Consider the following 14778-nt stretch of genomic DNA (forward strand, 5'->3'; position numbering starts at 1 on the left):
TCAACTCAGATTTGTTGTGTAAACCACGTAGACAAGTAGGAAAAAACTCTTCACCGAATATATTTTTTTATTTTTACTTTTTATTTGATAATTAATTATTTTTATATAAATATTTTAACGGAAAATGTCATCTCCTTCCGATGATAACGAACTTAAAGGTGGACATCCTCCTGCATGTAAGTTTATTTATTTAATTATTAAATTTTTTTTTTTAATAAAAATTAATATAATAATTTTTAATAATTTTCTTTGTTTAACAAACAAAAAAAACCGGGTAATCGTTGGGGTGGGGGGGGTTTTCATTAATAATTAGTATTATTATTTGTATACGAAATGATAATTTATTAAATTCTTTTTGAGACTTATGTTAAGAAAAGGAAAAAAATTTATTTTATTTAATTAGGTTAATTTTTAAATATATGTGTTAACCATATGTTATGTAAAATTTCTCGAATGTTACTCAATATTACTACATTTATTAGGGAAAAATTTTTTTTTTACATCATCGAATGAAAACTCATTAATGATTTTTACTCGAATTATATTTCTGTATCATTGCTTTCAACTTTATAAAACTCAAAATTGATTAATAATGATGATGAATGCTAATTAATGTAATTTAAAAAAAAAAAATTTTTTTTTAGTAAAAGTCGGAGGAATGAGAATTCCACATCACAGATCAGGTCATAGCGAATCGGATAAAAAAGAAATGGATATGAGCGAAGGAAATGCTGCATTAAAAGTATCAACAAGGTAATAATTTTTTCAATAGTTTCACAATTTTAATTTATTTATAAATTTTTGTCGTTTTTACAAACAAGACTCGTTTTGATTTCACAAGACTCGTTTTTTCTTCTCTCTCTCTTTCTTATTATTAATTTATTATTATTATTATTTCGATGACCATGGCCTTTTTTTTATAACCATACAAATAACAAATATTTTTTTTTTTTTTACAAATTTAAAAATCAGTTATTGTTAAGTAATTATTGTGTAACAATCTGGTCTCTTCAATATTTTTTTTTTTTTTTTTAATATTTCAGTCCACCCAAATCGGTTGCGACAAACATATCGGGTGCTATAGCAAGAGGTAATGCTGATTTTCCAACAAAAGCAGTTCAAAGTTTTCATGAGAAACCCATGCCTACTCATGATGCAAAATCAGCACCACAAAAGCCTAATGTTATTCAACAACCTAGAAAGTAGTAAACCATTATTTACTTTTTCTATTCTTTTTTTTTTTTTTCCCGAATGAAACTTTAATAGTAGTCGTTTTTTTTTCTATGCCTTATTATGCACATATGCAAGAACAAAAAAAATTATATATCGGAATTGGGGAAAAAATTAGAGCCATTTATTGTGGCAAGGGAATCGAAGGCAAATTATTATTATTATTATTATTATTTCTCTCTCTTCTATCATTCTTATCATTTTTTCTATGGCAAGTTTTTAACATTCCCATTGAACACATCAAACATCTTTCGCTTCAGTGCTCAAACTTCTTTTCTATATTCATATATATATATATATATATATTTAAAACATTTAAAAATTTTTTTTTTTTATATTTATTTAAATAATAATAATAATTATTGTTATTATTATTTGGGTTATTAACTATTATTATTATTATTATTACTATTAAATAGTTTTTTTTATATATTTTATTTAGTTATGCTCAATAAAATGGTTCACGTTTAATTTTTTTTTTTTTTTTATTTTTTCTTTTCTTTCATCGTTTTAAAATAATTAACGCCATTTTTTATTTATTTATTTATTTATATTTATTAATTATTATTATTATTATTATTAATCATTATTATTATTACAGGGAATTTGAAATTTTTTATTTATTTATTAACCGATCGTTGACGCGACCAATTCCGCGACGGATTCGTTCGTTGATCTGACGGTTAATTGCATCGTGACTCCATCGGATAAGGCTAATTTTGCTCTCACCAATATTTGCTCTCCGCCTCTGAAAACTCCTGTGGGAAAAAAAAAAATAATAATAATAATAATTTTTTTACATCGTCAACCTCGTGATTAGGTTTTTTTGGAACCGGAAAAATAAAACTACCTGCTAGATACAACGTGTGCGAGGATTTTCCCTCTGGAACTTTGTCGCTTTTATCGGCTACCCCCATTCCCAGGTACGTCACAATCGACGTGACGGCTTCTTCTAAACTTTTGACCGTCGATAAAACGTACGTGTCTTCCAATTCGTGAAAAGACGATGACGCTTCTTCCCATGCCAAACCGAAATTTGCTTTGGCTACTTTTTGCACTTGATCCGCTAGCGTGACTTCGACATCTTCGACCTATCGACAACGTAAATAAAAATATTCTTGTTTAATAATCATCATTATCATTACAAAATAAAGGAACGCGATTAAAGAATTTTTTTTTTTTTTTTTTTAAAAAAAAAACTCACCAAATATTCGTCTTGATAACCTTCGTCGGAATCTGGTAATCCCGTCGTCGGATCGCAATCTTTGACTATGAATTTTAACGTCGCGCCAAAAGTTCCTGAATAAAAAAAAAATAATAATAATAATAATTATTATTATAGAAATTAAAGAAGAAAACATCATAGAACTGGATTCCAACATACAAATACCTCGGAGTTGAAGAAAATTTTGGGGTGGCAAATAAAAAAATGAAAACTCGTCGTGAAGAAAGAAATATCTTAAGGAGATTGAGGTTTATATTACCGTCGGAACTGAATGGAAGAAATAAGATAAACGCCGTCGGCACATTAGGAGTTCCAGTAATAGAATACAATTTTGGACTCGTAGACTGGACAAAAGAAGAAATCACAAAAACTTGAACCGAAGAACAAGAAAAATATTGACAATGAATGATGCTGTACATTCAAAAGCTGATGTGAATAGACTATACGTCAGTGGGGAAGATGAGAGAAGAGGATTACGACAAATAGAAGCGGCATACCAGAATGCCATAATTGGAAAAGGGAAAATACATGGAATCTCATTAACAGCATCCCATTTTGGTTCAAGCAGTGCTAATGGAAGAAAAATTCAGAAAAAGAGGAGTGCTAAGAAGAGAAAAACAAATCGTCAAAGAAAATAAAGAAAACGAGATAATGGAAGAAGGGCAACTTGCAACTTATAATAGCAAAGCCCAATCTCAGAAGAAATTAATAAGCAAATGGGAACAGAAAAAATTACATGGGCAATACCTAAAAAGAATAAATGCCGAAGATATTAATAAGAAGAGCACGCACAATTGGCTACGGCGTGGAAAACTTAAAGTTGAAACGGAAGTGTTTATTACAAGACCAGGCATTTAAGGGCCCATAACTATAAGAAGATAATCCTGAAAGTGCGTCAAGATGACATGTGCCGAATTTGCCAATCGCAGTCAGAAAACCATCGACCATTTAATTCCCGCTTGTCCGACATTGGAAAAACATGAAGATCTGGAGAGGCACAATAAAATCTGTAAATACCCCCAATGGAATACCTGTCGTGAATACGGAATGGATGAATTATCCAAGGAGAAATTGCCAAGAACTGTACCAGCCAACAAACCGGACATCATCCTGAGACATAATTTTGAAAAATGGTGTAAATTAATTGTGAAGTACCGGCAGAAAAAAAACACCAGCCAAAGAAGAGGACAAAAAGAGTGGATGTGGGAAGAGCGAAAACAGAAACTATTCCGATCATCGTGGGAGCATTGGGGGGGCAATGTCACATTCTACAAGGGGAAACCTGAAGAAAATTTTGAAGAATTTAAAAGAAGAAACCATCCAGGAAATCGCGTTATCACCAACGAAATTCGAGCATTTACTCTTGAGGAATCGAGTAGAGACCCAATCTCAGAAGAAATTAAAGGACAAGTGGGAACAGAAAAAGCTACAAGGACAATATTTAAAAAGAGTGAACGCTTCAGAGATTAATAAGAAGAGAACACGCACATTTGGCACTGAATCCAACAAACCGGAATTCATCGTGGGACATAATTCCGAAAAATGTTGCAAACTATTCAAAGTCTTCGTACCGGCGGAAAAAAAAACACCAGACAGCGAAAAGAAGATAGAAAAGGACGGAAGAGATAGAAATAGCCAGGATGGGAAGACAATGTAAAGACAGAAAGGGTACTCGGATCATCGTGGGAGCAGCACTGGGAGCCATGCCTCACTCAAAGAAAAGGAAATTTAAAGAGAAGATTCTCAGAAGAAAACCGTACAGGAGATCACACTGCGTGGGACGTCTCACATTCTTCGAAAGCAGCAGCAGCAGGAGCAGCACCAAAGAAGTCCAAAAGGAATCGATTGGAGACCCGGAATAAATGCACTAAAACTCCCACAACGTTGTCCCGTTTAAAAGTCCAATCAATCACTCACCGACTGATGCGATGACATCATCCGGATACTCCATGACGACGAAACAATGTCCGGTTTCTCCGTACGGCAATTTGGGTATAAGAACTTCTTTGATTATTTTGAATCCCTCCGAAGGTTCGATCGCCACTTTGACGTTCTCCAGTATTTGATCGCTCAGCGTGTTGAGGACGTCAAACTGAAACAGATTAGAATACGACACCGACATGAAATCGTTCACAATTTCAATGTATACCATTTTCCGATGAGGCGACACTTACCTGAAGAACCAAATGATTGAGAAAAGAATGTTTGACGCATTTGATAACGTATTCCGTTTCGGATTCCGTGAGTTCCACGCTGTCGGAGGATTTGTACAAAGGACCCGGAATATCTTTTAATTCTTCTATTTCTGCCAATTTTTCAGCGAACGACTCTTCTCTCGAAACTGCTACTTTCGGAGCCACTTTTTCCATGTAATGATAATAATAATAATAATAATGATAATATAAGTAATTGTTTTTTAAATTTTTTCAAATCGCAAGCGATGACAAAAAATGACTTACCGGGTGGTACGAACATCGTATCGTTTGCCTGTTTATTTTTGGTCGTCGTGTCTTCTTCCGCCGGCAACGGAACCGATGACATATCGAACGGTTCGTCGCACGTACCCAAAACGTATTGATTTAATGCTTTTTCCAAACCCGGAACGGAGACCTGCGAAAACAATGTCGAATTAAGGCTCTTTCAAAATCATCAAAATGAAAATTAAAGAAAGTCAGGTTGGAAAAACTCACTTGAAGAGATTCCACAATGTATCGATTCGTTAGCGATGGGTTATCGTACTGTAGAATGCTGTGATAGTATGTCGCTCTATCTCTAACCTCGTCGTCTGTGTCCATTTGACATCGTTCGAGTAAAACCTGCGAGCAAAATATTTGTTTTTTATTATTATTATTATTATTATTTCAACAATTATTTTCTCAACGAATTCGGTTTAGACTTACTTGAATGTTGGGTCTTAGATCGGGACATAAAGCTCCGAATTGTGCCATTGCAGCCACCGCAGCAGCTCTCACCGACGCACTCTCCAAAATAACTCTATTGTATATAAATCGAATGTACCTGACGGGGAAAAAAAAAAAAAAACCTCCATTTAAATAACGATTGTTTATTATGAATAATAATAATAATAATAATAATAATAATAAATTGTGATACCTTGAAGGTTGTTTCGTTTGTGGTCCCTCTTTACCCAGTAAGTGAAGGATTCTAACGGCTAAACTTGTGTGTTCGCAATCTTCTATAAATTCACATAAATGAGCCAAACCTTTAAAAAAAAAAAAAAATTTTTCACCATCAATTATTATTATTATTATTACTGTTTTTAAGGTTTTGATTGATTTGAAAATATTTACCAGTTTCTTTAGCTTCCGGATTATCTTCGATAACGGTAATAATAGTATCGACAATGGCTGCTTTGTATTCCAAACCACCTTCGTCTCTCAACATGGCCGACAGAAAATTCATGAGCACCGTGTGTTTTCTGGGAAATTTCAAACACAATGCTCTAATAGCCTGAAAATAAACATTATTATTATTATTATTATTACTTTTTTTTAATTTTAAATTCCTTAAATTTCTCATTCAAAAAAACAAAAAAAGGAGAAAAAACAAAACCTAACCTGAACGACAACAATTTTAAATTCATCGCTGATTTCACTGACAAAAGAAGCTATTTGTTTCATTAATCTTTCGACAGATGATTCTGCTCCTGTTTTAAGAAGTGTTGTTATTGCCAATGTTGCTATGCTCCTGTTGGCATCAGTTATCAAATTTTCCAAATCCAAATTGCATGCAATAACAATAGCAGGATGCATCATGGCAACCTTAGAAAAAAAACGTTTTTTTATCAATATTATAAAAGTTTAATAATTTTTTTATTCGAAAACTTTCCAAAAATACCTTATTTAATGTTCTGACAGCTGCAAACCTTAAAGTTGGTTTTGAACTGTTGCAAAATAATTGTAAAACGCTAACTGCTGGAGCAAGTTCTCTAGCCGTTGTTCTTTTTAAATTAACAATGGCATGAGCAGCTTCGTAAATGACCATTTCATTTTTATGCCTTAAACAAGATTCAATAAAATCGAATAGAGGAGAATCATTGGTGCTGTCTTCCTCTTCCAAAAGTTTACATGTAATTCTTATCTGCACAAGTTTTTTTTTTAAATTTAATCAATTGAATGAATTATTCGAATGTTATTAAATTTAAAAGAATTTTTTTTCTCTGACTCACCAACATACAAACTGCATAGGGAGATCTCAACAACATTTTAGTTAATTTTGCTACAAGTTTTGTAACAGCCAACCTATCTGTTTTACGAATGTGATATAATACACCCAATGCATGATACTGAACCATAATTTTATCCGAATTAAGTGCTTCTTGAACTTCATTAACCCATCTCTTAATGACATCACCAGCAACCTTTAATTATCACAATTTTAATTATTTAAAATAATGAAATTGATAAATAAATAATTTTTAAAGTCTCTGTGGTTAAAAATTTATTATTTTACCTTAGTTAAATGCAAACTGCTAACCAATGCAGCAGAACTAACAGCTGTATTTTTATCAACTATCGCTTGTTTCATGTATCTTTCGATAGCTTGAAGCATTGTAACATCAGTGATGCTGCAAAGTGCTCTTATGGCTGCAGCTCTGTATAAATCTTCTTTACCAGTCATATCTTTGGTAAGAGAAGAAGTTACAATGATAACATCTTCAGCAATACCAGATAATTCTTTAATTCCAAGATATACCATCCTTCGAAGTATGACATCTTTTGACTGAAACAATTTTGTCATAGCGAAAAAAGCTTCAGTTGCTTCAGTGACACCTAATTGTTCACCCTGCAAATTAAAAATAACTTATCAATTACAATCAAATTTTAATTTAAATAAAATTAAATTTAAAAAAAAAATAAAATAATGATAATTTTGTCACCTGATTTAATAAGTATAAAATCTTTGTGAGTGTGTGAGTACATTTTCTCGGATTAATAGGCGTTTCGTTGAACATCCTAGCTTCCTGTAATACCGCCGTTTTTTCAACATTTGCAAAAGGATTTCCCGCTCCTAAAATAACAACAATAAAATTATTTATCATAATTATTATAATTATTTGAATTATTGTAACTTAGTTACAACTAACTTCATCAACTGATTCTATAAGGAAAAATTCAAAAGAAATATAAAAAAATTTTATTTATTTATTAATATAATAATAATTAAATAATGTGAAGATTTAAATAGAGTGTTAAATATAGTAAATTTAATTTAACGTACCATCTTCTTCTTCTTTCTTTTCTCTTTTAAATGTCATCATGTCAGCATTTACTGAATTTATTCTTTACCAGCAATCCACGTCATGAAGTAGACTGTACAATACAACGAATAAAAAACGTTTTTTGAGAAGGCTGTGAATTTATATGCCCTTTTTACACTGCATACATTCAATCAGCCGGTTATAAAAATTTCCTGCCATTTTTCCTCATTAGTTTGGCTTTTTTACTTTTTTTGATTAATTCTGATATAATGAATGAAATTAAATTTATCCATTAATACATAATTAAAATTCGTTTAAAAAAAAAGAAATTATTATCATTCATTGCTAGGAATAGGAAATTTTATTTAAATTTTGTATATACCAGTGATAAATTTTCACCTATTGTAAAATTTAATAAAATGGTATTAAAAAAATGACTTGAAACGTAATAAATACTGTAGTATATAAAACTTATATTGATTATTAACTACACATAAATATAAAGAATAATAATTTTTTTGAGAATAATCAATCACTGATCTTTTTTTATCGGATGTCCTAAATCATATTTTCCTCTAATACATTTAAGTTTTACTCCAGGAGTATCCTTTAATCTAGATACTTTTACAAGTACTGTATTGTGCTCCTGATAAATTAAATAAATTATTAAAATATTATAGAGAAAAAAAAAAAAATGAAAAATTTACTTAATTATTTTAAATAAAATAAACATACTTGCAAATTATGTCCTACTCCAGGTACATAAGCAATCATTTCTTTTCCTGTTGATAATTTTAATAAAACACATTTTCTATTTGCTGAATTAGGTTTTCTAGGTTTTTTAATTAATGTTTTTAATACAACACCGCTTGCATATGGTTTACCATCCAAGGGTGATTTTTTTTTCTTTTTACTAATTTTAGGTGTTACATTTAATTTATGCATTCTACTCAAAGTTGTGACAAATCTTGTATTTATAATTGAAGAAAAATTATTATTAATTAAACTAGTAGATAATAAAGATCCGACATTTTTTATATTTTGTATTAAAAAATTCATTTTTCTAAAAAAAAAAAATAAAAATGAATTATATAAAAAAACGTTAATACAAAATATTGTTACACATAAAATTTATTTTTATTAAAAATAACATTAATAATGAATAGAAATGAAAAAAAAAAAAAAAAAAAAAAAAAAAAATTGTTAATGAAATATTTAATATCAATTATCAATGTAAAATTTAACAGTTTTAATTATTTTTAAAAATGTCAAACAAAAAAATTAAATCTTACTTTTTTTTTAAAATTAATAGTTATTCTAAATTGAATTCTTTTTTTTTTTTTTAAATAACAATTATTTTAATTAAACTATCAGAGAAGGAAAAAAAAAATGTATATTTACAAATTGGTTACCATTTTATTAGTTTTTTTTTTTCTAAAACCACGACAACATATGAAAAAATGGCGATCAAATTTGAAGCGTTTTCTAGTGCTATTGTAAATTTTGCTTAATTTATTTTAATTTTTTTTCTCATATTTAGTAAGGATTAATTATGGAGGGAATCGGATCGGAAGTTAGTCAAAAAATAAGGGTAAGTGGCACCGCATTATTTTATTTTATTTTCTATTACTGTTTAATTACATATTTTTATATTATTTACAATGTTATATTTTTTTTTTTTTTTTTTTTTTACAATTAAATTTTATTTTAAATTATTCGTTACGTGCTTTAAACTACTTTTTGAAAATAATAATAACGATGAAATAATTTATATTGTTATTATTATCGAATCGAAATTAATTTTTTTTTAAATAAATTTTTTTAAAGGCTGCCATAAAAGCCAAGCTTATAGAATTAGGAGCTTATGTTGATGATGAATTACCTGACTATATAATGGTTATGGTTGCTAACAAGAGAACAAAATCACAAATGGATGAAGATTTACAACTTTTTCTAACATCAAATACTAAAACATTCACATCATGGTTACATACAGTTCTTCAAAAACTCCAAGAAGTTACCGTTGCTACATTTGGTAATTTTTTTTTTTCAGTTTTTTTAATTTCAGTTTTTTTTCTTTATATTCTTTTAAAATAATATAATTTTTTTTTTTTTTTTTATCATCAAAAGAAAAAAAAAGTTCAGAGAGTAAAAAATCATCTAAAAAAAGAAAATCTGATACAGATGGTGGAGGTAGTAGAAAATCTTCGGATGATGATGGAATTGTTAAAAATAAAAAACATGGTAAAAAACATAAGGAAAGTAAAAAAAATAAAAAGAGTAAACATAAAAGTAGAGAAAAAATAAAATCTGATAAAACAGATAAAGAAAGTAAAAAAGAAAAAATTATAAATAAACAATCGAATGAATTTAATGCTAGTCAAAACAAAGATGAAGCTTTTAATAGAGTCGATGATGTATCGAAACATAATCCAATCACATTGGAGTGTGATGCCGATAATAAATCATCGATAGATAAAACAGATGAATTTTTAAAAAATTCTTCTTTCAACAATAAAAAATCTCAATTCATATCAGATAAAGAAACAAATGATTTAAATGGTAAGTTATTTTTTTTTAATCATAATTAAAAATTAAATCACTTTCACATTCAGAACATAAAAGTATTTTGATTTTGTTTTTGTTTTTCAGTAGGACAAAATAAAAATGAAGAAAATTTATTGAAAACTTCTTCGGTAAATAAAAATACAACAGATGAAAAAACAGAAGGTGAGAGACGAGGACAATTTTTTCTTCTCAATTTACAAAAAATAATTTTTAACTTATCATATTGTTAAACCTGATTTTAGGTTTGAAAGAAGAAAATAATTTAAAAAAAGGACTGATTGAAGATGAATTTAATATTGAACCATTACAACCAGCAGAAAAATTTTGTACAGATGAACAATATATAAGTTGTGTTGTGAATGTCGATAAAGATTCAAATTATTCTACGAGTCAGGTAATCAAAATTTTTCTTTTTAAATATAAATCCATATATTTTAATTAAATTATTATTATTTGTTTTATTAATAAAGGTTGAAAAAACGTGTGTAAGTGCTCCAACAGAAGAATTATTAAAAAAACATAATAAACTATTAAATGAGAAATCAAAATCCGATGAGGTAATAATAACAATGGCGAAAAATAATAAATCCGATTCGGAGGAATCAATGTCACCGGAAGAAATGAGAAAACAATTATTATTAAGTAGAGCTAAAAAAAAATTAGAAAATAGTAAATTAGCCGATAGAATGAGATCTAATTCACCCGATGTATTAGTCATAGAAGACGATAGTAAAAATATCGAAAAAGATTTATGTTTTTCTTCAAGGTAATGGTGTAATAATAATAATAATAATAATAATTCATTATTTATCTCTCGTGGTATTTTTCCCCCATTGTACAATTTTTTTTTTTTTTTTTTTTTTTTTTTTTTTACAGTCAACAAGATAATTACAAACCGTCCACCGTCGTCAAATCAACGCTTCCATATTCTTCGAACACGTGTAATAAATATTCGGATTTATCACCCGATCGTAAAAAATTTTCATCGTCCTCTCATTTAAGGTATGAAAATGGATTTTCCTATTGTGGGAATGTTTCGTTCAAATTTTAAAATACCTTTTTTTTTTTGCAGAAAATCTCCGGAATCTCCGACTCACAGGCACGGTGGTATAAGTGAAATGTACAAAACGAAAGAAGTTAAAGAAAGGAACAAAGACGAGAGCAAAAGGAAAAAATTTTCAAGGAGTTCATCATCCAAAGATAGGAAAAGTATTTCATCTCATTCGATAAACGACGATCGAGAATTAGATAAAAAAAATTTAGCAGAAGACAAAAGGAAAAATAAAAATATAATTAAAATATCGGAAAGTTTGGAGTTGGAAAAAAATTTCGGTGTTAAAAAGGAAAAAGATAGGAACAGGGAAAAGGTGTGGATTTTAATTTTTAAATTTTTGAATATTGTCGCGCCAAAAATTAATTTCCCCTTTTTTTTTTTTTTAAATATTTGAATTCAAGGAAAATTCGACGAACAAGAAAAAATCATCGATATTTTCCAGAGTTGTCACAATAACCGGACCGGAAGCTCCAGAAATTTCAAGCATAGTCAAAGTTAAACCGAGAGAATTTATTGCCAAAGACAAACAAGCTAACAAAGCATTAATATTAAAAGGTTTTTTTTTTTTTTTGTACTAATATCGATATATCGATATATATCGATTGATTTCGATTTCCACCTCGACGATTTTTTTTTCGTTTACAGCCGTTGCAGATGCTGAGAAATCCATAGCGACGATTAATACGAGAATCGAACCGGAAACGGAAATGAAAAGGGAAGCACTTTTCACTAAAAATTTAAGGGGTAAAAGATTTGAAAAATTAGCCGTCACACTATCGAACATTCGAAAAAGTTCCGACAGGTAATAATTCGAAAAAAAAATTAATAATAATAATAATAATAACGAGGAAAATGGAAAATGTTTTTTATTTATACCGTTTTGGTTTTTTTTTTTTTTTCCCCGACGGCTACTACTAGATCGGATAGTAAATTGGGATCGGAAAAAAGTGATAAATCCAGGTGTAAATTGGACAGTTCGGAAAAATCAAAAGGACTCCGTGGGAAATCGGATTTGATGTCGAGAGAAATGTCAAAAAGTGAGTCACGACATCTCATTGGTTAGAATATGACGTAAACAGTAAAAAATGTTTTTTTTTTTTTTTTTTGTTTTCCTCATCAGGTGAAGATCAATTTATCAGTAGCAAAACGACGATTATGGAAAAAAATGATAAATATATCAGGTGTTGGCTCGAAGGAGTCGAAAAGGCTGTGAAAGATGAGGAAATGGTTAATCCAGACGACATGGAAGATCTTATAATTCAAACAACCGTATCGAACGATGGTAAAAAGAGGGAGGGGGGAAATCACAAAAAGAAATAAAAAAGAAAAATTGATTTATTTACATTTTTGTTATTTTGTCTTTTTTTTTTTTTTTTTTTCTAGAAATAGAAGAATTTAACGAAAACGACAACGCAGACGACGACGCCGCCGACGACGGTGACAAAATGGAAAACGATGGTAAGAAAAGGAAAAAAATTTCAAGTTCGAACGTTTTGGAGAAAAATTTCAACAAAAATCAAAAACTCACGGATCAGGAAATAGCAAATTTAAGAGTCATACCTGATTCGAAGAGTAATCATCATCAAGACGGACCACAAATCGTCGTCACGTTAGACGGACTCGATTCGAAAACTATAAAAGATATCATATTGAGAAATAAGCAAACCGTAAACGGTCCCATATTGAATTCGTCTAAACGATTACTCGCGAGAGAAAGAGAAACGGATAAAAGAAATAATAATAATAATAAATCCTCGGATTTAAGGGAGGCAAAAGGAAGTGAATCGTGCGTGAGAAAAAAAACGAACGTGGAAAAGATAAGCGATAGATTCGGGAGATTGAATAACAATGTGAATAAATGTAACGAAGAAGAAACGGAAAATTCGGAAAACGATGTTGAAGTGACGGCGACGAGTAGGAGTCGTGCGACGGATAAAAAAATGTCGTCGAATTCGAAAGAAAGTAAAAACAGACAGCTCATTGCTCAACTGTCGGAAAAGTTTGGAAAAGTCGATAGGGATTTCGTGAATAAAAAGCGTAAATACGACGGAGACGACGATAGGAAATATGGGAAAATTCGGGAACCGAAAAAATTGGACAGGAGGGATGACGACAGGAATAATGGAAAGTACAAAAAATCCGAGAGGAGGAGGACGAGATCGACGAGAGACGACGGTAAGCACTTGTAGAAAATTTTTGTTTTTTTTTCGGGGGAGGGGGGGGGAATGTCAGGATCGCATCCTCCACGTACGGTTCGCGAATCTTCTTCTTCTTCTTCTTCCTTTTACTCTTTTCTTTCTTCTTCCGCAACGGAAGGAAAAGGAGAAAGGATGGGGAGATGGTTGAAGTGAGATGATCAGATTCGCGGACGTTTGTCATTCTCTCCCTTCCTTCCTTCCTCTCTCTCTCTCTCTGTACTTTCATTTGTTATTATTATTACTACTGTTAATGGCAATTTCGCGATCGTTTGTCAGGTTGTACGGGTTTTACGAGGGATCCTCACGATAAAAAATTATTTTTTATTTTTTTTGGTTTTAGAATCCTCTCCTTCGCGTCCTCCGGTTCGGAGAAGAACGAGTTCGTCGACGAGTTCCGCACCACAAGTCTGTTGTAAATTTTATCCGAATTGTAAAAACGTCGACTGTCGTTATTTTCATCCGAAAAAATGCCGGTTCGACACGGATTGCACAAATCCAGACTGCAAATACGTTCACTCCGAAAAGAAGATTGTCGGAAAGAAAAAATTCAAGTGGTATTCAAAATCTTAGATGTTATTATTATTATTATTATTACTCGTCGTCGTCGTCGTCGTCACCACCGTCACCGTTACCGTCGTCGCCGTCGTCGCATTCATATACCTCCTCGTTTTTTTTTTTTTTTTTTTTTTTTTTTTTATAGTTTTCATCTTTATTTATATAAGAAGAAAAAAAGAAAGAAAGAAACTTTTTTTAAAAAAAAAAAAATTTTAATAAAGAAAGAAAGAAAAATGTTTGTGTACAAAAACGTCGAAGTTCACTTCCGATCGCCTGTGGTAAGTCACGTCACGATTTTCTTTGTTTTTGTTTTTGTCTTGTTTTATTTGTTTGTTTGTTTGTTTGTTATCATCGTAACGCGTAAGATTTTGTCCGTCGTCGTCGTCGCGTTGTATTAATTAATTATTATTATTATTACGATCATAGGTTACGATTTACAAAAACAACGCGAATCGTTCATCGAATTTGTTGTTATTATTGTTTATTCTTTCTTTTGTTTTCTCCCCCTCCCTCTCTCCCCCCCCTCGGTTTCGTATATCGAATCGAATTATGATCGTAATGACAACCCAAAATCTCGAGAGAGAAAAAAAATGATTTTTTTTTTTTTTTTTTTTTTGTTTTTAGGTTTAGTAACCTTGACTTAGAGAAATAATCGAAAAATTAAGATAAGGAGTCGGATTGTCGTTGATGATTACGGGAATCAACGTGAAACAAAATGAAAAGGTTA

General features: G+C 30.3%; 4 protein-coding genes across 4 annotated transcripts; 2 read left to right on the forward strand and 2 right to left on the reverse strand.

The window, feature by feature from the left end:
• Nucleotides 1-124: 124 nt before the first annotated feature.
• Phum_PHUM286740 (uncharacterized protein) lies at nt 125-1206 on the forward strand (the record flags this gene model as incomplete). Its single annotated transcript, XM_002426881.1, has 3 exons — nt 125-176; nt 645-753; nt 1044-1206. The coding sequence occupies 3 exons, from the start codon at nt 125-127 to the stop codon at nt 1204-1206; spliced, it is 324 nt and encodes a 107-aa protein (XP_002426926.1).
• A 264-nt stretch (nt 1207-1470) lies between these two features.
• Phum_PHUM286750 (Coatomer subunit gamma-2, putative) lies at nt 1471-7733 on the reverse strand (the record flags this gene model as incomplete). The annotated part of the gene is made up of 17 exons (XM_002426882.1): nt 1471-1501; nt 1874-1988; nt 2081-2321; nt 2435-2529; nt 4373-4547; nt 4630-4814; nt 4915-5065; nt 5146-5271; nt 5356-5473; nt 5570-5678; nt 5767-5926; nt 6034-6237; nt 6314-6556; nt 6645-6836; nt 6929-7261; nt 7356-7486; nt 7697-7733. 17 exons carry the CDS (start codon nt 7731-7733, stop codon nt 1471-1473), a joined length of 2646 nt encoding a protein of 881 aa, XP_002426927.1.
• Nucleotides 7734-8208: 475 nt separating this feature from the next.
• Nucleotides 8209-8621, reverse strand: Phum_PHUM286760 (mitochondrial 28S ribosomal protein S12, putative; the record flags this gene model as incomplete). Its single annotated transcript, XM_002426883.1, has 2 exons — nt 8209-8322; nt 8412-8621. The coding sequence occupies 2 exons, from the start codon at nt 8619-8621 to the stop codon at nt 8209-8211; spliced, it is 324 nt and encodes a 107-aa protein (XP_002426928.1).
• Nucleotides 8622-9228: 607 nt separating this feature from the next.
• Phum_PHUM286770 (synaptonemal complex protein, putative) lies at nt 9229-14066 on the forward strand (the record flags this gene model as incomplete). The annotated part of the gene is made up of 14 exons (XM_002426884.1): nt 9229-9267; nt 9504-9711; nt 10068-10238; nt 10329-10406; nt 10487-10638; nt 10784-11010; nt 11121-11246; nt 11317-11611; nt 11700-11853; nt 11944-12100; nt 12217-12335; nt 12419-12580; nt 12682-13473; nt 13837-14066. The coding sequence occupies 14 exons, from the start codon at nt 9229-9231 to the stop codon at nt 14064-14066; spliced, it is 2910 nt and encodes a 969-aa protein (XP_002426929.1).
• Between the last annotated feature and the right edge of the window lie 712 nt (nt 14067-14778).

The sequence above is a fragment of the Pediculus humanus genome, genomic scaffold, assembly GCF_000006295.1.
Source record: "Pediculus humanus corporis 1103172107667 genomic scaffold, whole genome shotgun sequence".
Classification (NCBI taxonomy): Eukaryota; Metazoa; Arthropoda; class Insecta; order Psocodea; family Pediculidae; genus Pediculus; species Pediculus humanus.